We start from the raw sequence: 24,309 nt of genomic DNA on the forward strand, positions 1-24,309 counted from the left end.
ATTTTTCCAGATTAGGCGTTGTCAACATGTATCAGCGCTGATCAAACCGCTGTGTCCACAAGAGACCAGAGTGTGTGTGTGTGTGTGTGTGTGTGTGTGTGTGTGTGTGTGTGTATTAGGGGAGTTGTAAAGGAGGTAAAACAGCAGCCTAACAGTGTTCCCAACACGCGAGTACATAGATACATGCAACACAGACACACAAGTACATATACATGCATCTGATTGGTTTAAAACAAATACACACAACGGGCGGGTCTTACCTTGGTTGGTGATTGGCTAATGGTTGCACAATCCAAGAAAACATTATGACATCACAAAGTGGCCAAATCTGATCCCGGTTTTTATGTAGATGGATCAGGACAAAGAGAGAGGATCTTTTTTCCTGGAACTTTCTGAGTCTCTGAACACACAGGGGACAAATAGTTATGTATAAAAGTGGATTTATTTGCATAATAGGTGACCTTTAATTTGCTAAAGTAACCAAAGGTAGAGGAAGTATTTAGATATGTTAAGTTAAAGTAGCAATACCAAAGTCCTGTATTAAAATCTTACTTCAATAAAAGGACAGAAGTGTTGGCTTCAAATATATCTAAAGAACCTACATTTGAGGTACTCATTATGGGTAATGGCCCTTTGTAAGTGAAGTTAATTTCATAACTTTGTTGTGTTTTTATCAGTGGCTTCAGATTTTGTGTTAGCTTATAATCTAAATCTGTAAAGCTTTCAGAGAAATAGTGGAGTAAACATCGCAGTTGTGGCTTTGAGAATGTAGTAGAATCCAAGGAGCGTAAGATGGAAATACTCAGGTAACTACAACTGTGTGTGTCCATGCGTGTGTGTGTGTGTGTGATGAGGTGTTTTCCAGCTGTCTCTCCTCCCATCACTCTGTGTGATGGATGGAGGGGTTATGAATATGCAGTTGATCTCTGTCTCTGACAAATGGAGCGTCTCACCTTCAGGAAACCACTGCCGCTACTTCCTGCTCGTACGGTGTTGGGGGGGGGGGGGAGTGTGTTGAATGATGAAAAGGCCACAGTTAGACTGAATCAATAATCTGAGGGACGGTTGATATTGTTAATAACTTTAAAGGACTCTTATTTAATCTGTTTCACCTCTGAAGATTAAAAACAGGATGAATATTCTCCTTTTTTACTTTCGGAACATAGCGACAACAACTCTCATGCTGCTATTGGCTAGCGCTCCAACACATTGTACATGGTAGGCTAAGGGGGCGGGACATCTCTGAGCGGTTGACCAATCACAACAGAGCCGGCCAGCTAACCAATCAGAGCAGACTGGGCTCTGGTTTCAGACAGAGGGTGAAAAGAGGAGCTGCAGCACAGACAGTATGAGAAACATAAAGAGCTTTCTGAACATTAAAGCATGGAGACATGTCCCAGGAGAGACACTACATGGAAATGAGCAGAACAGGGCCTCTTTAACACCCCTGTTGGTCTTGTTGTTCTCTCTTCTTCCTCCTGACGTGTTTTGACATTTCCCTGTTTGATTGCCGTGAAATTCTTTGAGAAGCCTGACAGTTTGGCAGCGGCTGTGATTGGCCAGCGGGTGCTGACAGAATGGATGTATTTATTTGTTTTACAGCGATTAAAATCATTCACATCACTTTATTTCAGCCCTGGGATTCGTGTTTATACAAAGTCAAAATGAGAAATAGCTTCCAAACCTGGGCTGTGTTTGTGGCTGTCTATGAAGTTAAAAAACACATGCAAGTCTTTTAACATGTATGTGTGTGTGTGTGTGTGTGTGTGTGTGTGTGTGTGTGTGTGTGTTTGTTCCACAGTGGAGTCCAGCAGTCCCAGTCTCCTGGCCCCCGACAACAATCTGGAGCGATCGTTCTTCATCAGGATGAAGTCCACGCTCACAAAGAGAGGAGTGCACATCAAGTCGTCCGGATACAAGGTCAGCGGAGGAGCACATGCTGCTGATGACTTGACTGATCCATATGCATCTATTTATCATCTGTACCATAAGCATGATTCAACAGGCGTGTCTATACAGTTAAATCCAATGTATACAATGGAACAAAAACTAAGAACCTTGGATACAGTGTGACCACACACACACACACACACACACACACACACACACACACACACACACACACACACACACACACACACACACACACACACACACACACACACACACACACACACAGAGCACCTTTTTGTCCATGGTAGGATTAAAGATTTCCATATGGATCACTTCATCTGATGACTGATAAGCCAGTCATTGATAATATAGTCTTCAAGGAGATCACACACACACACACACACACACACACACACACACACACACACACACACACACACACACACACACACACACACACACACACACACACACACACACACACACGCACTTTCGGGATATGTTGGTCGGATCATATAATCCTGCAGTGTAAGGGAGACTCTGATCCTGTGTGTGTGTGTGTGTGTGTGTGTGTGTGTGTGTGTGTGTGTGTGTGTGTGTGTGTGTGTGTGTGTGTGTGTGTGTGTGTGTGTGTGTGTGTGTGTGTGTGTGTGTGTGTGTGTGTGTGTGTGTGTGTGTGTGTAATTAATTAAAGTGTGATCCAGAGAGTGAGAAGCTGATTAATGGGTTTTCATTCTTTTATTTGCTGTTTTGTTTCTTGGGAGTGAGACATTGTTCTTCTTACAATAAAACAAAAGAGGGTTCAGTTTTTATTTCACATCTTCTGAACAAGAGGTATATCCAATATGAAAGACAAGAAGAGTCCTCCAACTTTAAGCATTGACCCAAAGGTGTGCACCATATTCAGACGTAACCTAGGATTTCCAAACCCCTGAGTTAGCACGGTCAGTGGTGGACTCAGCACTATAATAATTCTACTTCAATAAAACAAATGGTTAATCTCGCACTAATACACCAGATTTTTTTCAAGGGTGACCACAGACAGTCATAAAAAGTCTTCAAGCTGTTGTACATATTTAGACAAAAAGTCAGAGTTCACAGATTAAAATAATAATTGTTTACTTTTTGAACAATAGAACATTTCAGTTGAATCCCAAAGTGCTTTTATGTAGTCGTTAAAGCAAATAAAAGCTTGTGTGTGTGTGTGTGTGTGTGTGTGTGTGTGTGTGTGTGTGTGTGTGTGTGTGTGTGTGTGTGTGTGTGTGTGTGTGTGTGTGTGTGTGTGTGTGTGTGTGTGTGTGTGTGTGTGTGTGTGTGTGTGTGTCGTATACCATGTTCCACCTGGCAGACTCAGATCATGCAAATGACAGCGGAGGCAGAGACGCACATAAATATTCATCCACACGCATGCATATATTACTACACACACACACACACACACACACACACACACACACAACACTATAGTTAGTAGTTTTAAAGCTGTTCGGTTGCAGCAGAGACTCAGAGGGGTAAGAAGCCTCCTCCTACTCCTCCTCCGCCTCCTCAGTAAGTCACTGTAGAGTTGCCCTTGAGCAGGGCACCTTAATCTGGTTGTATAGTTTTAAACCCCTCAAAAAACAGCTGATGGAAGCTCAGTGACACTGTTATACAGACATGAGTTTGTGACTTCCACTTTAGTTGTACCTTAATTTCACACAACATTTGACTTGAGAAGCATCCTAAAAAAAAAAGTACTTGAGATTCTTCTTGAAACACGTGAACAATCATTCATTATTACATCAGATGAAAAACACTAATTCCAGCATTGTTACAATCCTGGGAAGTTTGTTTTATTTTTATTTCAATCTATTTGTATTTTATTTCAATTTATTTTAATTTATTTGTATTTTATTTTAATTTATTTTAATTTATTTGTATTTTATTTCAATTTATTTCAATTTATTTGTATTTTATTTCCATTTATTTCCATTTATTTGTATTTTATTTCAATTTATTTCAATTTATTTCAACTTATTTTAATTTATTTGTATTTTATTTGTATTTTATTTGTATTTTATTTGACTCTATTGTATTTTATTCAGTTTTGTTTATTTATTTTATTTTAGTTACATGTTTTTTTATAGATATGTTCACTTTACCCTTCGTCACCTTTCACTATTTTGCCATTTTAATGGATTTTGTAGGGTTAGGCTATAATTAGGGCTGGCTCAGGCTTGCTTGGAACATCCTCCATGGTCCTTTAATTAATTTTATTTGATTGTATTTATTTTATTTGTGTTATTTATTTCATCTTGTTTTGTTTATTTTTAAAATGTTTTCTCTATATTTATTTTAACTTTATTCTCTTTTTATTTGACATAATTTTTGCCCTTTTTCGTCAGTTTATCTGTAGAGACTCCAAAGCCCCACGAGACAAATGTATTCTGCGATATTGGGGCTATATAAAATAAACCTGGATTTAATTTGACATCGTTTCCTCCCCCTCTGACCCCCCTCTGTCTGTGTTTTTTTCCCGGTCAGGTGATCCACGTGACGGGGCGTCTGCGCATCAGGATGGCGTTGACGCACAGCCGCTCGGTGCCGGTGCAGATCATGGGGATGGTGGTGGTGGCTCACGCCCTGCCGCCCCCCACCATCAACGAGGTCCGCATCGACTGTCAGATGTTCGTCACCCGAGTCAACATGGACCTGAAGATCATCTACTGCGAGAACAGGTGGGGGTTATGCACCTACGGAAAGCCAAAGTGGACAAAAAGTCAAATCTATTTTAGACTTCTTTGCTCTGAAATTGGGACGTTTTTTCTGAAGTTTACTTGGTTTTTTAAATATTTAAAGATATATTTCTTGCTTTCTTTCTCAGGTTCTTGACACAGTCTTCTTCTATCCATAAAGGCGCTTATAAATCTGAAAACATGTTCAGCTTTTTCCTCGCAATTTTTATCTTATATAAATCTATTTAGAAAAAGACATGGAAAAACTCTTCCTCACGTTTTCAGACAACTTTATAAGATTACCTTTTTTTAGGTGCTTTTCTTGAAATACTGTTGCTTTCATGTCTTTTGCATATATTTGGTCTCAAGAAACAGGTCTTTAACATCCAGTTTTGGAGCATTACTGTCAAACATGAAACTCAATTTCACCCTTTCTGTATTCCTGCTTCATACCTCCCATTCTGGGGAGAAAAAGGAGTTGTCGGAGCTTCTTATTCATGAGGACGTCTGACCCAATCCTGGCTGGTTTAACAGTGAAATGTGCTGCTGATGGATCTAGCTCCTTCTCTCTGTCCAGATAAAGCAGATAGGCATCAGGATCTCGCTCAGGAGTTAACCGGCCGACCGCGGCAGATTCATATCAGACGGAGGAAGAAAAAAAAGACCTTCATGTTTTATTATAAAAAGAGAGGAGGAAGAAAAATGATTGCTTTTTTTGTGGAGGGAAAAAGGGACACAATGCCAGGCAGATATTCAATGCGGAGCAACAGAAAAGCATCTCGGCGGAGAACAGACAAGCTCCCATTACAGCCCCATTTTGAGGATGAGTTTGTAAGAGAATGAGAAAATGGGAGGATGTTTTTTCTTTATATATATAAAGAACAGAGCGTGCTGTTATCCGCCTGCCAGACATTAGTCTCCCACTGAAACCCCATCACAATGATAGCGGGGAAATTGTTCCGTCTATCCTGTGGCGAATTTGTTCAAATTAAACCTTTTTAAAGCTGATGTGTGTTACCTGTACAACAGACGGACAGGCTTCAATCTCTGCTGTTGAGTTATTAGCTTCTGCTGCTTCCCTGAATCTGTCCTTTTAATCGTTGAGTACCAGAGAGAGAGAGAGAGAGAGAGAGAGAAGAAACTGTCCTAGGGTGACAAGTGTAGTATTTAAAAGCTTCACAACATCTTGACTTTGCACAGGAGCTCATCCAGTGCAAAAACAAGCTGCACACAACAAAGAAATAACATATTAGCCTTCAGATATTCACAAAATCGTGGTCAGAAGGCTTTTTTCCTTCCTTTTTAACCCATCTTATGCCGCAGCGTACATCCAGATAACAAATAGCATCCTTAGCTACGGACACCGGGGTGCAAATAGCATTGTTAGCTACGTACACCCGGGTGCATAGCATCCTTAGACAGCCAGGTGCAAATAGCATCGCTAGCTACGGACAAAAATGAGCCTTATTGATGTGAGTTATTGTCCCCTGCTCTGTGGTTGAATTTCATTCACTCAGGGTTTAATTTCAATAAATTGGACCTTTGTTTTTCAGAGACCCTTCAAAGCAAAATCAACAAGCTGAAAACCAAAAAAAAGAAACCCCTCTGGAGTCTCTATTATGTATCAATGCAGATGATGTGCTCTGTGTTTCAGGATCAGCGACTACATGGACCTGACTCCGGTGGACATTGTGGGGAAGAGATGCTACCAATTCGTTCATGCTGAGGACGTGGAGGGAATCAGACAGTGCCACCTAGACCGTGAGTACTGTCACATGACTGAATACTCTGCTCTGATTGGACAATCAAGTCCACATATTTATTTACAGCGACATTCTTAATGGAAACAACTGCATCCCAGTTACTGCAAGAATCATTTGGAGTTCTGGCCAAACATTCTCCCTCATTAGATGTGTCAGGTGTTTGTCAGAGGGCAGAACTCAAAATTGTTTTGCTAAAAGTATTGGCAAAGTTTGGATATGTAGCATGTGCTTTATGGAGTGTAATCCTTGTTGTATTTCATGCCAAATATCCTAAAGTTGCCAATTACTTTGAGCAAGATGATTTGGAGATTTTCCCAAAAGTTCTGTCCCTTTAGTTATGGCAGGTGTTAAGGTAGCATTGTCGGTTAGTTTTGCTGAAAGTCGAAACGACATTTTGATCTTTAGCGTGTGCTTTATGCAAACAGATGAGTTTAGTACTTGTGTTGTTTCATGCTTAATATCAAAACTTCACTAATACGATTTAGAGTTCTGGTACAAACGTATGTCTCTTCAGTTTTCTACGGTTTTATGGACAAAGTAATGGCAACTTTCGGATATTTAGCTTCCACTTTAGGCAACCAAATGAGCTTAATATTTGCTAGTAGTTCCTTTTGAGTTCTTCCCAAAAGTGCTGCCTCTTTAGTTTTGTCCGGTCTCATTGTCAGCGAGGAGATCCTGGAATTTGTTCTGCTCAAAGTATTGCCAATCTTTTTGACATTAAGGCCCATTTTATGCAAACACATACGCATAACACTTGTTGTATTTCAGGCTAAATATCCAAACAGTTCAAGTTCTGTCCGCTGACACTGCTACCATGAGTCCAGACTGAAGACACAATAAGTCACACACCTCCCCGGAAAAAAAAGAGGAAACCATAAAGCTCCCTAAAACTTTTTCAATTACCTTCCCCAAAAGTTCCTGAGCTCTGAACATCCAGAGTGGCAATCAGGAAGTGACTAAGGTGGCCCGGCGGGGTCAAACGGAACAAGGAGGGGGGGGAGGTTAGGATGTGTAAAACACGGGGAGGAAAAAAAGGAAGTGAAATATGGAGGGGGATTATTCGTCTCTGTCGGCTGTGAGGACGGGGGGTCAGGGAGGCGAGCCGGCAGCCAGCCGTTTAAATGACTTGGTTTTAGTCGAGCGTAGTCTAATGCAGCACCTTCGGTCACCTCTGCTGCTCGTTTCATTCTCCCTCTTTCAAAATTAATTTCCTCTCAGAAAGGGGAGCTTTCAGAGATGTGACGCTGGAGGTCTTTTCTCCCCTCATCATTGTTCTGAAATCGGCTTTTCTTCAGGGCCGTTTCATGATTGTGTGGAAGCTGATTTCAGAGCTAATGATTCTGGACTTCTTCGGCAGCTTTCTGTATAATTGGATGGCGCCAAATCCTGTTTGTGTTGTGTCAGTGATGTGTTTCGGGGTGGGCTTTGCTTTGGACATAAAGCAGTTGCCTCCACTCTTGTTGGATCTGTAGATTAAGTATCTTCGGGAAGAATTTCCAGATTCATTCAAAGATCATTTTCAAACCATTCAATTTTTCCCTTTCTTTATTATGTTTAACATGTTCCCCTCTGACCTCTGTCCTCCCTGAGTCATGCAGCTCAATTTAACTGCAGATCTTTTGCTCAAGGCAAGTTTATTGATATAGCACATTTCAACACAAGGCAATTCAAAGTGCTTTACAAAAAAGAAAGACATTCAGAGCATTAAAGCAGGCGTTTAAAAACAGTCACTAAAAATGAAATGAAACACAGGTTGATGAATCACAGTTACAGTGCAGTGTAGGATATGAAGAGCTCAATTAAAAGCAGCGGCAAAAAGAAAAGTCTCAGCCTGGATTTAAAAGGAGTCAGAGTAGCAGCGGACCTGCAGGATTCTGGGAGTTTGCTCCAGATATGTGGAGCATGATAACTGAACGCTGCTTCTCCATGTTTAGTTCTGACTCTCGGGACAGAGAGCGGACCCGTCCCAGAAGACGATGAAGATGAACTCCTTCTTGGAGGCTTAAATATTTGGGCCATTTTCATTCTTCCATCTTTGGTTCTTTTTGATTTCTTGTCACTATGCAGAAGCGTCGGCCTACTGAAGCTGAGAGTACTCACAGGGGTTTAGCATTGCTATGTATACTCTCCAACTGTTCAATTTTGACCCTGAAAGCTCTCCTGAACCTCTGAATAATTCCTGCTTCATCAAGTTAGGAACTGCGTGACAGAAGGTCAGGAAGAAGACTTTAACTCAAGTTTTGTTTGACCAATGAGCAACATTCTGGACTACTCATATCCCAACATAATAAAAGTTTGGCCTAAGGTACACAAACTTTTCAAGGCCCAGAAACTGAAATTGGAAACGGCATCCTGTCTGGAAACTTCCCGTATTCACAAAAAGTTGTTTGTGCAAAAGTCCGTCATATTTTCTGTCTTGATTGGATAGTGAATTTCCAAAAGAAAACTCTACATTGTTGTGCAGAATTTGAGGAGAGAAGAAAAGCTTGTTCTGTTTCTGCAGAACAGCAGCAGCTCGCAGGCTCTGATTTCTTTCTGGGATTTATTTCCACGTCTGCGCTCCGTTCCCCCGCTGCTGCCGGAGTCGGATAGTTAAGGGAATCGATCAAGGTGTATTTTAGAGGGATAGCCTGTTCTCGCTACAGGGATCTAAATTTTAAAAGGCTTCTTTTTAAGTGGAGGACGAGGCGTGATCCCTCTCTGTGAAAAGGCGTCGCTCTCTAAGTCCCTATCATTACCTGCTGACAGCCGGTCTTAGCGCGGGTCAGATCTCAAAGTCAATCTGTCCTCGCTTCCACTCGGAGAACAGAGAGAAAGAGAAAAGCCAGAGACAGAGGGTGAAGTTGTTTTCTCACAAAGAAAGGGAGGGAACTGAGAAGGAGTGATTTAAAAGCAGAGAAATACTTGGCACAAGAGATGAAGATTTTTTTTCAAAGAAAGGCAGAGAAATGGGAACGAGTGATTTGCAGAGGGAAAAAGAACAGACGACTGAATGCTCATCTTCTCGAGGAGAGGCGAATAGAAAGAGGCAGAATAGAATGAGAAACAGGTAAGAGAAAAGTGTTGTTCAAGGTGGAGAAATACAGACATGCGGTGCTGCTCTTTCTGGACAGAAAAGGAGGAAATGCTTGCAAAAAAACAGAGCATATGTGAGGACATTAGGGCCAACAGGAACAGGAAGAACACTTGTCTTACAAAATAGATTTAGTTTGTTTCCCAAGAAGGAGAAGATAAAAGCAAATAAAGCAACTCTTATTTGTTTGCGAACAAAAATGCGTGCTTTGGATCTGCAGGAGTCCAATCATTCCCATCGACTTCTGTGGAGGGGTGATGCATTCAAATACCACGTTTCCACATTGATTTTGGCTACTTTCTTCTCTCTTGCCAGGGTAATTAATAGCTGCTTAATCAAACATGCACCTGCTCAGATGTAAGGTCATTTAGGGTTTCTTCAAGATGATGGAAAACCTCATCCTTTTGAAGTGATTCAGGAGTCGTGTAATAAAACCTCACACAGCAGAAATAAAGGATTCTGTAATTTTGCATGTCAAGTTTTAACGAGCTTTTCCACACGTCTGTTTTAAATTGGGTCTGAAATGTTGGAAGAATTAGACGGTAGGAATATAAATTGGCTTTTCACAATAAAAGCATGAAAACAGAGGGGAAAATAAGATATTACAGAACAGAATACGTTCTTTTTTCAGAAAGGAGAAGAAGAGAGGAGATTTTCCACTTTGGTTCCTAGGGAGAAAGGAAGGACACAAGGGAGTAAGTCTTCAAAATAAAAAGGAGATGCTCACTTTCTTATAGAGCGGGGGACAAAAGGAAGTAACGCATTTGGGGGCAAAACACAGAGGAAAAGTTAAGAAAAGAGAAAGAGTTTTGGACAGAGAGAGAGAGGATAAAGACTGAGAATTACCAACGGAGAAGACGACAGAAAAGAGATAGAGACGGTTTTGATGAGAGATGATGGTGAAGCATTCAAATACAATGGGAAAAAAGAAAGAGAGAGAAACAGACTGTAGCATAGAAGTGAAAGCTCGATGGATTTAAGCCTGCAGGCGTTTTAACAGAGCTCGTCTCTGAGGACTAACAGTGCCTTTAATGGATCCACACACACACACACACACACACACACACACACACACACACACACACACACACACACACACACACACACACACACACACACACACACAGACACACACTGAAATGCATTTTTATCTTTCTTAACACAAAACACACACCTGTGAAGCTATCCACACAGGTACGTAAGTAAAACACGCAGGGAAAAAAAGAGAAAAGCTGTAGGGATAATCGGGAAACACAGACCTCAATGACATAAACACACACACACACACACACACACACACACACACACACACACACACACACACACACAGGTGAAGGAAAAAGTGGAAAAGTGACCGAAACATCAACTGCTGACTTTTCATTGACTTATGATGATAGGGCTCCTTTAAAGGAAAGGGCATCTCCTATTTAATTTAGCAGCAAAGCCAAAGACTCTGTTGCACAAGCTCTCAACATGTGGACACTTTCAGCGTATATGGGCAACCTTAAGTGGAATAAATGGGAAGCTAAGCAGAATAATGCTCAGGCGTTGTTATCCAAATATTGAGGAGTCAATAGAAGATTGAATCGATGATTTCCACTCAAACCTGTGGAGAGAAAATGCGTTTTTTTGTTCTTTCTCGTGGACAGACTTTATGACTGTTCTGCAGTTGGCCACTAGAGGGCGACAGAGCAACCATCTGCAGGTTAAATACGTTCTTCTCTTTTATTTTTGAAAAACAGAAAGGTCTTTATCCTTCAATCATTAAGCAGACTAAAAGGATCGTTAAATTATCTTCACAATACTGTGGGGTAAAGATATCTAAAAGATAAATCCAGCAAATTGGAGGAAAGGAAAGAGGGGTGTAACTGGAAGGATAGAGGTAAACACAGAGGGAAAGACAACGGCTAAAGAGTGACATTGACTGAGAGAGAAGGAGAGTGACTGAGGGAGAGAAAGTGAGGTGGAGAAGCTTTAAAAGGGAATAGGACTCCTTTAATCTATGGCTCTCTCTCCTGCAGCCTCGGGCGAGCCTCCAGCACACATTCTCTCGCTTTCTCTCTCTTCCTCTCCTCTTCTTCATTAGTGGGCGATCAGAGGGCGGCTGACTTAATGGAGGAGTAAGAGGAGAGGGTAACACACACATGAAAAAAACCCTCACCTGTAAGACAGAGGGAGGGAGTTGGAGGATAAACAGACGGATGGAAACAGGACTCCTGTAGTGTGTTATATAGGTTTTAGTGCAAGTAAACGGTCTGCAGAGGGTAAAATCCCAAAGTTCCGGAACATGATGACATCACTTTGGAACACTCGCGCCTCTGTTGTTAATGAAAGCATGGAGACATGTCAAAGAAGAGGCACTAAGCACAAACATTAACCTGAAAATGAACGAAACATGTCCTTTTTGGCAGATTTTCTTTGCACTTAACTTGATTCCTGCTCGGTTCATTATCACGTCATGTGACTGGGTGCAGGAAGACAAGGGTGGAAACAAGGCTGCAAGTTGTCGGTGTTAAAAGATGCGTAGCTAAGTGCTAAGTAGAGGTATTATGGCTGAGTATGTAGATGATTTCCAATGCCAAAAGGTCAAGGTCCTTATTGATTATGTAGCATTCTGTTTAATGATTATTTATTGCAATTATCTTTACGTCCGTGTCAGCTGTGTGTGCTTTCGTGTGTGAGACGGTGTGTATTCTGCAGACAGTAAAGCATGCCGTCTGCTGGAGTCATAACGCCATGTGTGTGTGTAAATGTGTGTGTGTGTGTGTCTCCTCTACCATTGGACATGCTGATACACTGAGCTGCTCTCTGAGGACCTGCAGTCATCTAAACAGGCAGCAGTGTGTGTGTGTGTGTGTGTGTGTGTGTGTGTGTGTGTGTGTGTGTGTGCGCGTTCATTGTGTCGTTATTTACTCTGCCGTACAAACAAAGCAAGGTCACATTCAAGGTGACATGATCTCACCATCTCTGCCTTAACATGCAAACAAGTTATTTTCCCCTCCATCTCCCCCTTCCTCCCCCCTTGCTCCCCCCTCTCTCGATGAATAGGCAAATAGAGAACGAATGAGCATCAGCCGCGCCGACCAAAGTCAATTACAGCAGCCCCGGGGATGTCGTCTTAAACAATGCTATTAGTTTCTAATAGTTTTTAATTACTGGCCTTCTTTTTATATAAATCACCCCTCCACTTTCCCTCTCTTTCTCCTCCGTCGCGCAAAAACCTATTTGTGTCCGTAATTAAATGGAAGAGAGGGATATGAATTTAGTGGCCCTCGCTTCTGGTCTCCGTTTGAGCGGCTCCTGATTAATGCCAATACATATTGCTTGAGATAACCATTTAGTGGTTCATTTAGCCAAATTTATTGCCTGCGTATCGGCGCAGGGCGGAGCAGGGGTTGGGGGGTGGAGTACAGTGTAAAGGGGGGAGGGGGAGTGGGTGGCATGTTTCGAGGCAAAGTGACGCTGACGTAGCAACACAGCGCTGCCTGGTGGAGATGGACGGTACTTCAGATCGTTCAGGGGTTTGTTGTAATCATCTTTTACCGGTTCTTATTTATATTCAGTCTCTGGGACGTGTCTCCATGCTGTAATGTTCAAAAAGCCCTTTATGTTTCTCATACTGCCTGCCCTCTTTTCACCCTCTGTCTGAAACCAGAGCCCAGTCTGCTCTGATTGGTTAGCTGGCCAGCTCTGTTGTGATTTGGTCAACCACTTAGCGATGTCCCGCCCCTTAGCTTATCACGTACAATGTGTTGGAGGTCAAGATTTCAGTAGGTCTTATGATACCGTAAATAAGTGTGAATCACTAAATAGGTAGCGGCTCCTTCTCCATGGAGTCTGCTGAGATTTGCCGCCATGTTTCTGAAGTAGCTCGGAAAGGACAAACCAAACACTGGGTCTAAAAAGGTCCTTTCATGTCTTTATGTCTCATCTGAAAGTCAACTAGAAGACAGGCACACTTGTAAAACTGAGATACTTACCAGCATTTCGCCACAGTTGCACTCCGTGCCATTAAAGCAGTCTTGGAAAGAACAGGATGAGGGGAGGGTTATTTAAATGGCTGCAATCTTTAAACTCAACACTAGATGGCGCCAATTCCGACACACTGTCCCTTTAAGCGATGCGACCTGACCTTACAGTTGGTATGATGGATGTTTCTGAATCTTGAAAGGCAAAAATGTACTTCCATTAACACCAGTCCTCTTCATCAGGCATGCTAACGTGCTAACGTGTAGAACTCATGTTAACATATGAGCGCAAAGTCTCAAAACATATTATAAAAATGTCTCATTAAGTAGTGCATCTTAGGACATGCATTACGTGATGGTATGTTTGCTGTCTCAGGCCAATCAGAGACACACAGATACATTAACAGACAGCTACACACACACACGGAGGTTGGCAGTGTGTGTTGGTCTGATTAATGACGGCAGCAGCAGAGCAGCTCTCAGCCAGCTGTCATATGACATCTGATGACTGCCTCTCCCTCTGTCTCTCTTCCTCTTCCTCTCTTTTCTCTCGTGTGTGAAGAACAAGCTGCTCAGTCTGATGTCCAAAAGTTTGTCAGAAAACCCAACAAAATCCACCGTGACATAACAACCCCCCCCCCCCCCCCCCCCCCCTTTCTGTTTGTCTCTCTCAGTGATCAACAAGGGTCAGTGTGTGACTAAGTACTACCGGTGGATCCAGAAGAACAGCGGCTACATCTGGATCCAGTCCAGCGCCACGCTCACCATCAACACCAAGAACGGCAACGAGAAGAACGTCATCTGGGTCAACTATGTCCTCAGGTCAGAGGTCGACTCGGGTCTCAGCTTTATTGATTCCCAGACTTTGTCCTCAATGAAAACATGATATCCACTAATGAGCACACAATAGGTTTCAATCACAAATCAAAAGTCACCTTTTCAAACCTGGAATTTGATGTTGTGTTTTACCTATTTTAAGTGAGTTGTTTTAATTATGTTTTCCTCTGTGAAGGGTCTTTGAGCTTTCAGAAAAAGCGCTCTATAAATAAAATGAGATCAAATACAAAAATAACTCAAGTTCTTTGAAATCATTTTAATCCATTTTCTTAGAGGTTTAACGACATGTTTAGGGACTCAGGGTCTTAAAAATCATTTCTCAAATCAAGTTGGGCTTGTTTTTAAAGCCTGGAAATGTGGAATTCAGTTTACCAATTTGACTTGGCAACAAATGAGGGCTAAATTAAGTATTTTTTAGTTTTCCCGCTGACTGAAACCAAACTATCTTTGTGTTTTTTCTTTATTGCAGTAATCATGAGTATAAAGACATTCCCATGGACATCGCCCAGCTGCCCAACCTGCCCGAGAAAACCTCAGAGACGTCCGAATCCTCCGACTCTGAGTCCGAGTCCAAAGAAAACTCTGGTAAGTCGGAAAGAAAAGAAGATTATATGCAATTTAGGAAAAAAGTTGGATTGGAGACAACTAGAGTAGGGAAATAAGAGAACACGGTGCAGCTAGTACATTAAAATCAACACAAACCAGTGGCATCATATCATGTCTTTTTTCCAGTCACAATATGCCGATATGTTTCCCTGCAAGCACTTCTCCAAGTGTTACCAGTATAATAACCAGCAGTAAGACATACAGCCTGAGAAGGACAAGCCAAAGATGTTTTATCAGTCGGTGCCAGAGTGCCGTCTGTGCCAGGCTCGATGGTGATGAACGCCAACGGCTGCAGGGAGTGAGCACTCGCTGGCAGCGCTGCAAAATGACATGAAACACAGCGTAACTCTACACAACGCCACAAATACCTCCTCACTAAACTGCACAAACAAGGCCACAAAGCACAACTCAACTATCGGTGAATAATGCACCGAAACACAACGAATGGCAACGAAATCCCACATTGTGCAGCATGAAAGCAAAGCCCCCAAAAATATAGATGGTGGGGAGATTATTTCCAATCTTTGGGGAGATAAACTATCACACGTTGCCAATAATTCTGAGGAAATGTCATCGTATGTTGGAGGCAAGTACAGTCGGCCAATCAGCACATCCGGTTGTTTGTCCAGGGAACTCCGTTGGTTTGTTCCAGATTTGGGGGGTTTCCCTTTCCTGTAGTGTATTATATAGGAGGTTTCTGTGCATGTTAATGGTCTACAAAGCCTAAAATCCCAAAGTTACCTCCAGAATATAAAATAAAATACAATGCACAACAATATTTGATAGTTTATATCATTTAAATCTTTACGTTTTTGGTCTGTTTTACCAATAAGAACTGAAAATCACACAGATTATTCAACAACTTCCTCTAGAAACCCAACAAATAACACTAAAGGGAACATGGTCCTGGTGAGCCTTCATACAGATAGAACATAGATCCTAAAAACACATCCGGTTGTTTGACCAGGGAACTCCTTTGTTTTTGTTCCAGATCATTTAACAACTTTAGCAATCAAACTTCTGTGTTGTTTGCTCAAGTACATTTACTTTAGCATCTAAACCTTTGTTAGAAACACAAGTTACTTCTTCTTGTCTTTGTAATAGAAAGAGTGCAATACAAGAGCAATGTTCACGGGGTAATCTTAAAGTGATCTGACTAAAACAACATGTTAAAAACTGTGAAATAAATTAAGCTTTTCATGTAAATTCACTTTTAAATCTGCAACAATATTTGACACCTAAAAAAATGTTTAACGTTTAAGATTTTGGGCTCTTTTACTAAATTAATTACCAAAAACACACAATTTATCCTAAAAAAATCACTAGAAATCCAATAATGACTAAGCGTGAGCCTTCATAACCGAAGAAAATAGATCCTAAAAATACTGAATCCAGAAAACACCAATCAGGGACTTATTTAACTGTGTCACCATCGTCTCGAGCAGCTGAAAAAGACAACGCTCACACTCTGCCAATATCGTTGAATTTGAACCAACACAGGGCCTCCACCTTGAGCTAAATATTATCAGGTCCTGCAGCCTGTGTTGGCATGATGGGAATCAGAGCCAGCTGTTCTTCGTGCTGCAGGAGAATGATTCTGGCACCCTGTCGGCTGTAAACCGGTGCCAGCTGCCGCAGCTTCAGCCTGCTCCAACACGCCCGAGGTGCTCAGGCTCAACATATTCTAAAATGAGATATCTGGCCTTTGACCTTTGTTCTGTTCGGATGCAGTCTGTGCAGGGAGGACACAAATACAGGAGCCAGGAACGTCTTCTTATGATAGTTTTCTTATCGGTGCATTAACGTGACATTTATAGGAGACAAGTTTTAAATAGATGTTGATTGCTGCCCCAAACACAGAGCAATTGAAGATTAATCCACCGCTAAAAATAGTCCCGAACATATCAGGCACTATGCGTCAATACGCTGGCTCACGACTTCTTATATAATATTTAGTTATATTCTATATTTATTGAACATTTTACTTCAATTTTCTTATGTTTATATATAAATATATATATTTTAATGCACATTTTTACTTCTTATGTTTATATAGTTCACTTTATTTTATTCTAACACCGTCACAAAAACCAATATCCCCCTGGGATTACCAAAGTATTTCTCATTCTGATTGACGACGCACTATTTTGTCTTGTTGTTTGATAAAAAATGTTTTTTAAATTGGGCTTTTTAGGAAATAAATTGGACCTATTTGAACACGAAACTGTAAAAGTGTTAGATTTACGTCTTCAGTAAGAAACAAATGGCTTTGAGATACGAATCGTTGATTTAATCCCGTCTGATTACCAAGAAAACTATAGATAACGTCCAGTGTTGTACTTGAATTGTGTTGGATTACAATATGGGAGTAAGGAATCGAGCAGAATCCAAGAAATATTCATAAATACTTCCCATAATGCAACTGGAAGATGATCATTTTAAGACCCTGCACTGTTTGAGTGTCGTTTGTAACCTGGGATCCACTTTTAAGTCCAAAGCAAACTAACCAAGATGACGTTGAACCTTCAAAAGCAAAAGAAAATATCTATGAGATTTATATCCGGGCTGAGGATACAGATCTAAGACTTTATGGTTTTATATTTGACAAATCTTGGTTCTTTATTAACAAATCAAACCAAAAACTTTTGTTTCCAGACTGAGAAAGAATGTTCTTGGAGAGCACGCCTAATAGAGAGACAAGGTTTTCCCCAGACAAAGCAATTGAGTCGACATTTCAGGTGCCATGAGGGAGTCAGAGCGCTGCCAGCTGGGCAGCCGCTGGCCTCTGTGTGTGCTGGCAGAGTTTGATGAGTGAGTGAGTGTGTGTGTGTGTGTGTGTGTGTGTGTGTATGTGTGTGAGTGAGTGTGTGTGTGTGTTGAGTGTGTAATGGGCTGGACAGCGCAAACATGCCCGAACAGCAGCAGCTACAGATACTGAACACACCCTGGTGCATCCACAGCACAACGCTACATGGAAATTCACCTGGGAGTCACTGCGCTGGAATCCAACGGGACAAACTCAAGCATGAATAGTCTAGTGGAGAAGGGGTTTTAAGGAAGCGCCACAATTATGCGGGAATACCTCAACGACAATTAGAGGAATTGCCACGACATTTCATCACAAGATTGACGATTTTGGTGATCGTTTGGAGACACAACATCAGGGCAAACTTTGCTTCCAACACAAGAATGATGTAGCTTATTATTTAGCATGCTAATATTTGCTCATTAGCACTCAACACCAAACATATGATAATGGGAATCTCTTATTCCTAGGCATTTTGCCATAAAGCAAAGCACTTATTTATAGAAATTTGACCCAATGGTGATGGTGGATAAAAGGTTAAAAAAGGACAAAAGTAAGAACGATTCAACCTGAAGAGAACATGGGAATCATCCATTTCAAGTTCAACTGTAACCTTTGTTGTCGCACTAGAGGAAAAGTCAGAGGATCAGAAATCCTCCTCTGGGGAAGATGAATGTCTGTAACAAATTCTGAGATAATTGATCCATTATTTGTCAAGATATTTCAGTTTCAACTGCAACTTTCAAACTCATTGCGGCACTAAGGAAAAAGTCAGGGGGCCATCAAAGGGGATTTATCCTCTGGGGAACATGAATGTCTATGCAATTTCATTAGAAGCCATCAGTATTAATTGAGGTTTCTAAGTCTTAACGCTGGATATTTAACTTACCTTCTTTATCCTCAACAGAGAACGAGAACGCCAAGTCGGAAGGGAAGCCGAGCCACCAATCAGAACGCGAGGACCCGGGGACCGACAGCAAGCGTCAGCAGCAACCCGGCCAACCACACTGCTCCTCAGACCAGGAAATGAAGCGTCAGGAGGAAGGAGACAGCTCGAGTAACCCAGAGAGCCAAGACAGCGACGACAGTCTGGAGCCTTCAGATGGAGAAGGGGAGGAACAGGAGGAAGCAAGTGGAGGAGGAGGAGGAGGCGGAGGAAATGGAGGAGGAAGGATTGGCCGGTTAGCAGGACTCGGAGGACTAGGAGGATTGGGTGCCATTGGAGGACTGAGTAATCTGGGTGGGCTTCACATTAAAGTAGAGCACTACGGAGAGGGAGAAGACGCTCAGCTGCACAACTCACAAACTTCTTCCTCAGAGGAGGAGGAGGAACAAGAGGATGACGATGATGAGGAGGAAGAAGATTGCGACAGCGCCAATGCCGGAAACAAGCTCCAAAAGAGGCGGAAAAGGAGGAAAGTGCAGAAATGGGATGAATCCCGAAGCAGGAGGCTCCGTCTCTCCTCAACGACGCCCAGCCCAAACGACATAGGAGATACGACCCCTCTTGTTGACCCTTCCCAGACCACGCCCGCCAACTCCACCCACCTTCTCACCTCCGCTGGATCCCCGACTAGTGCAACGTCCTCAGTCCTGAAGATCAAGACGGAAATGGCCGAGCCGATAAACTTTGACAACGACAGCAGCATCTGGAACTTCCCGCCCAACAGAGAGATTTCCAGAAACGAGTCTCCGTACAGCATGACCTCCAAGCCGGGTGCTCCAGGCACCCATGAGAACTTCCCCTCACCCCAGGGAGGCATTCCTGACTCCGTCCTCACCCCTCCTGGAAACGATGGAGGAGCCGGAGGAGTGAGGAAGCTTCCTTACAACGGGAACTCTGCACCGTCCTCTGCTTCCAGCGCTACCAGTCTAGCACCCCCATCCAGCGCCTCTTCCGCCGACCCTCTATCGCCTCCTCTCTCCGCCTCGCCTCGGGATAAGCAACAAGGCACTCCGACCACCTCCACGTGTTCTTCCTCATCTTCTTCCTCGACAACCTCGTCCTCCTCACTGCTGTACTCCGGCGACCTTGAGGCACTACAGCGTCTACAAGCCGGTAACGTCGTGCTCCCGTTGGTCCACCGGGTCACGGGAACTCTTGCCTCGACAAGCACGACTTCTCCGCGGGTCTACACCACCGGGACCATCAGGTACGCACCGGCGGACGTCACCCTGGCCATGGCGCAAGGCAACCTCCTCCCGAATGCTGCCATGAACTTTGTCGATGGCTCTGGGTTTGGTCTGGACCCTAAGACGCCCATGGAGATGCTGTACCACCACGTGCACCGGCTCAACATGTCGGCAGCAGCGGCCGCCGGTCCGTTCGTCGGATCTCCAACGTCCACGGTTGGGAATGGCCCCCTTGGAGGCCAGATGCCGACCGCAGCCAACGTTTTCACGACAGCGGAGGGACTTTTCTCAACGCTACCGTTCCCGGTGTACAGCAATGGGATCCACGCCACACAGACATCACTGGAGAGGAAGGAGGATTAACGTGAAACCATCGAGACCGCATTACTGTGTTTCTGGAATCAACAACTGTGTCAAAGCAAAAGACTACCCACTAGTAAAAAAAAAAAAGAGAAAAGACTTCTTTTATCAACACGGCACTGTGTTCCCGAGGGGAGAAAGGACAGGAACGGATGACAGATGTACTCTAGCACTTTGAATCTGAGCGACTGAGCTTGTGTAATAGACATGAATGACCCTCAAACATGTCCCCCCCTTTTCTATCTTTGTCTCTCTCCTCTTCCTCCCTCTCTTTTTGCTCCTGTTTCTTGCGATCAGCAGCGTTTTTTTTGCTCTTGAACAAATGAACAAAGAAACAGAGACTTTATTCTTTATTGTAAAGAATTCATTTTTTTGCCTACAGAGAATTCATATTGCCTGAGGACTCCGCTGGAGCCTGACGGGGATCATTTTTATTGTTTCACTTGTTTCTGTCGCGTCTTTATGAAGATGCTGATTGTGTGTATTTAAAAAGGAGGACGGTACAGGGATTTGTAATGGACAGAACACTCTTTGCGGCGCTCCTCCCTATGTATCTTGATGTGATCAAGGCTTGAAAAGACCATTTTTAAAACCGAGAAGAGGGAGCGAAGAGATCATAATCTTTTGAAAAAAGGTTTTTGAGGACGTTTCTCGATTGAGGGAATAGCTTAGAGAATTAATGCTGTTATTCTTTACATTTCTTCCTTTTTTTATAAAAATATTCTAGCTCAGATTTAACTTACAAATCAAGCATTATGAAGAAAAACTAAAAAAGCAATTTCAGCCGGGTAACGACCTGTGAATTATCGAATGTTACTACTTCCTCTTTTATCCCAGGAGTTTACCTACAGGTCTCGCACCAAACATAACCTCCTCTACATCTCCTTCCATCTCAATCTGTCGTCCTCTCTCTCTCGTCACTCCGTCTACCATTTCTTCCTGTCGATCTACAGATTCATGGTGCTATCGACCGTCCAGTAACCCTGATTCAGCTGGCTGATGTGGGTGCTGTAAACGAACCCACAGCTCATTGACAGACTCATCGTGTGTTTTCGGTTTTGGAGGGGGAGCAATTCTAGTTTTATTTTTCTCTTCTGACCTTCAGGAAAGTCAGAAACACAACAAGAACCTGAGAACCTCTAAATCCACAACATCATCTCCATGTTTCGTCCCATGCGTCCTTCCTTTGTTTGTCTAAGAAAACCTGATTAGGCCATGAGGGGCAACTCTGCCTAGCAACATGGAGGTGATTGGTTGAGTTTAATCTGCTACATAGTGACGTTTTTATTTTTGATGTATCTTCTAACTTAATCACTTTTAATTCTCAGTGAGACTGAGGCTAATATGCTAGTGGCGCTAACTTGAAAAATGAATGTTAAAACCCTCGACCGGCTCCTGTTTGATCGCTGTTTCGTTTTATCTTTACTACTTTTTTATATAGCCTTTCCTCCTCCTCATCCTCCTCCTCCTCCTGTTCTCCTTCTTCCTTAAAAACAGAATCACCTCCACAAGATTTTTTCCTAAACAATCCACTCTCTTCCATCTCATCGCCGGACCCTGTGATAAAACAACACATATCAACAAGGAGATTGTAATAAAGACATGCATTTTCAATCAATCAACCTTATCAAACAATCAATCCAACAACTACAAAAAATATATATGGATTTTTTGAGGAAGAGACAAAAAAAAATCACATTCCTTTGAACGATGTTGTCTTTGTCGTTGTTCTTCTGTTCTGTGTTTTTCTTGCCCCCAGCATACGTTGCCAAAAAAAAAGAAATCTCACAAGTTGAAGTGTTTTTGAAAGCACTGTGATTCTCGTTCATTTGTACTTTTTTTTTCTTCTACTTTTTGGTAAAAAGAGAAAAAAAAAAGATGAGAACAAGTAATAATAATAATAATTAAAACAGTAAAAAAAACCTAAAAAAAAAAACTCACATCATCCATCTTTTTAAAGTCGACAGCCCCGTCTTTAACCATCCTGTCATACCTTATTACCCAGTGTGATTAAGCCGTAAAAACGTGTTACCGATGTGTTTAGTGTCACTGGCTGTCAAAAAGTCTTTCATGGCGACTTCTCTCTCTGTGTGTGTTGACTATATGCAGTATATACTGAGCTACTGTAGCTGTTTTTGTCCTTTGTCTTCTCTGTGCTCTATCTCTAGTGTGGGCGATGGGGGGAAATGGGCGGGGCTTGGACAACAAAAAGGGGGTGGAGTCTACGGGATGATTGACACCCCAACAATGGCAACCCTCTTAGTCTTTTATCCCCCAGCCCGTTTCCTCTATCGCCCTCTATCTGCAGTCTTAGTGAAACCAGTGGAGGTTCGTGGAATTTCGTGTTTGGTGGCCTTTGCAAAAAACGAAAAAACAATTTGTAGAGTCCACCTTTTTTTCCGCTGCTTCCTTTATGTCTTTGTAAAACCTCTTTATGTTTTTTTTTTAAAAGGTTTTTCTAAATCCTCTCTCTCTCTCTCTCTCTCTCTCTCTCTCTCTCTCTCTCTCTCTCTCTCTGCTATTGCTTTTTGCTGTTGTGTAGTCTTATACAAACCTCTTTAACTTGCTGTCCTTTCTCTCAGAGATGAAAAAGATTCTTTAACTAGCTCAAAGGTTTATGGAGCCATGTTATTTGCCACTAAGGAATTCTGGGAATCACAGTTTCCAGCTCTTGCATTACAAAGTATTAAATAACTAATACGTATTTACATTATAGAGAATTCAATTATGATGAGAAAAAGCCTAAAGTAGCATTTTTTTTTTTAGATTTAGACCTGGAAAATAGACCCATAAAAGCCTCAGTTGTGAAGCATTTCCCAGAGTTCCTTTGGGCTACCTGTGTGCATTGGGTGTATTTCATTGGTTCCCACCAAACTTGTTGACTTCCTGCGCAAACAAGTGGTTCAAGGGGGGGAAGGGGAGCAACAAAAAAAAAGTACTATTTCAGGACTCGTAATACAAACCGATTTTAAAGATTTCTAAAGAAACTAAAAGAAGAAAAAAATATTTCGCACTATAAATCTATTTTTATAGGTGTTTTGGAAAACTGAACTGCATGTTTAGTAAGTTCGTCCGATGTGAACGACCCCTCGTTTTTTTGATTTACTTCGGTCTGGTGTTTATTTGTGTTTTTTAAAGTCTGTCAATCGGGGACGTGTTGGAGGCCTGTTAATTAAAGTCTGTATTGTCAAAGCAACCGAAGGCCTCTAACCCCCCCTCCCCTCCCATTTACATCAGGAAAATCAATCGTCTGTACTTTCTGTGAAGTCTTGTGTTAAATATCCACAAAAACCACGTTTATTTTCTCTTAAACAGGGGGAATGTGATTGGTCCACTCGACCTGTCGGCTGATTGGTGGGTCGTTTGTCGTTGAATGTTAAATCCAGTCGTTGAAGGAGCCTTTTGTTTCCGCGCTCTGCTGGATTTTAGCGTTTTCTACTTTTGGGGGGGAGGGGGGGGACAAATGAATGTTAAGAGCCTATTTGGTGAATAAAAAAGGGGGATCTGGGCGACCGAGTTGGGGGGCACATAACTCAGACGAAACCAGGAAATACACCCACATGTAACAAGAACCAAACAGCCGGTCGAAGCTGTTTCAATGTTTTTCTGTGTTTTATGTCGAAAAATGAAAACTTTGCTGGTGATTTTAAAAACGTTAAAAACCTTAATCACAGCTGCTGTCAAAAATACATAGTGTTTAAGAATTACAAATATTGAAAAATCACTTCATTTACCTGTGAAGAAACTGTGTCTGTGTTTTTAACTATTTCTTGTACAATTATACAGATTCTTTTATGAGGAACTTGGTGCCAAGTAGCTGAAATACGGGAGAGAGGGAATCTCTTATTATCAATGTTAACAGTGTTATAAAATTCTAAATACAAACAAATTAAAATATTAAAAAAGAGAAAACTATGGTACATTTCTATTTTTTGTTTTGATGATTTGTTCCTCGCTGAAGAGGGAAAGACACCTGACTAACTGATGCTAACTTTGAGTGCCTGGCTTATTTTTTATTTGTTATTATTATTATCACATCTCTCTTTTTGAGTTACCATGAATAATGCTGCAAATCCGAAAATGTACATACTTCATTTTTATAGCAGTTGTTCTTTTATAAGTTTACTAGGTTCCCATCCGTTCTGAGGAACGTCAC

At 42.0% G+C, this 24,309-nt stretch overlaps 1 protein-coding gene across 1 annotated transcript in view; it reads left to right on the forward strand.

Moving 5' to 3' along the window:
• LOC134882005 (neuronal PAS domain-containing protein 3) overlaps positions 1-24,309 on the forward strand; it is a 252,374-nt gene extending 228,065 nt beyond the window's left edge. Inside the window, exons 7-12 of the mRNA XM_063909647.1 lie at positions 1,802-1,920; positions 4,417-4,610; positions 6,262-6,368; positions 14,086-14,233; positions 14,718-14,833; positions 18,568-24,309. Coding sequence (XP_063765717.1) covers positions 1,802-1,920; positions 4,417-4,610; positions 6,262-6,368; positions 14,086-14,233; positions 14,718-14,833; positions 18,568-20,156 — 2,273 coding nt within the window. The 3' untranslated portion in view covers positions 20,157-24,309. The remainder of the gene's footprint in view (positions 1-1,801; positions 1,921-4,416; positions 4,611-6,261; positions 6,369-14,085; positions 14,234-14,717; positions 14,834-18,567) is intronic.

This window comes from Eleginops maclovinus, chromosome 19 (assembly GCF_036324505.1).
Source record: "Eleginops maclovinus isolate JMC-PN-2008 ecotype Puerto Natales chromosome 19, JC_Emac_rtc_rv5, whole genome shotgun sequence".
NCBI classification, from domain to species: Eukaryota; Metazoa; Chordata; class Actinopteri; order Perciformes; family Eleginopidae; genus Eleginops; species Eleginops maclovinus.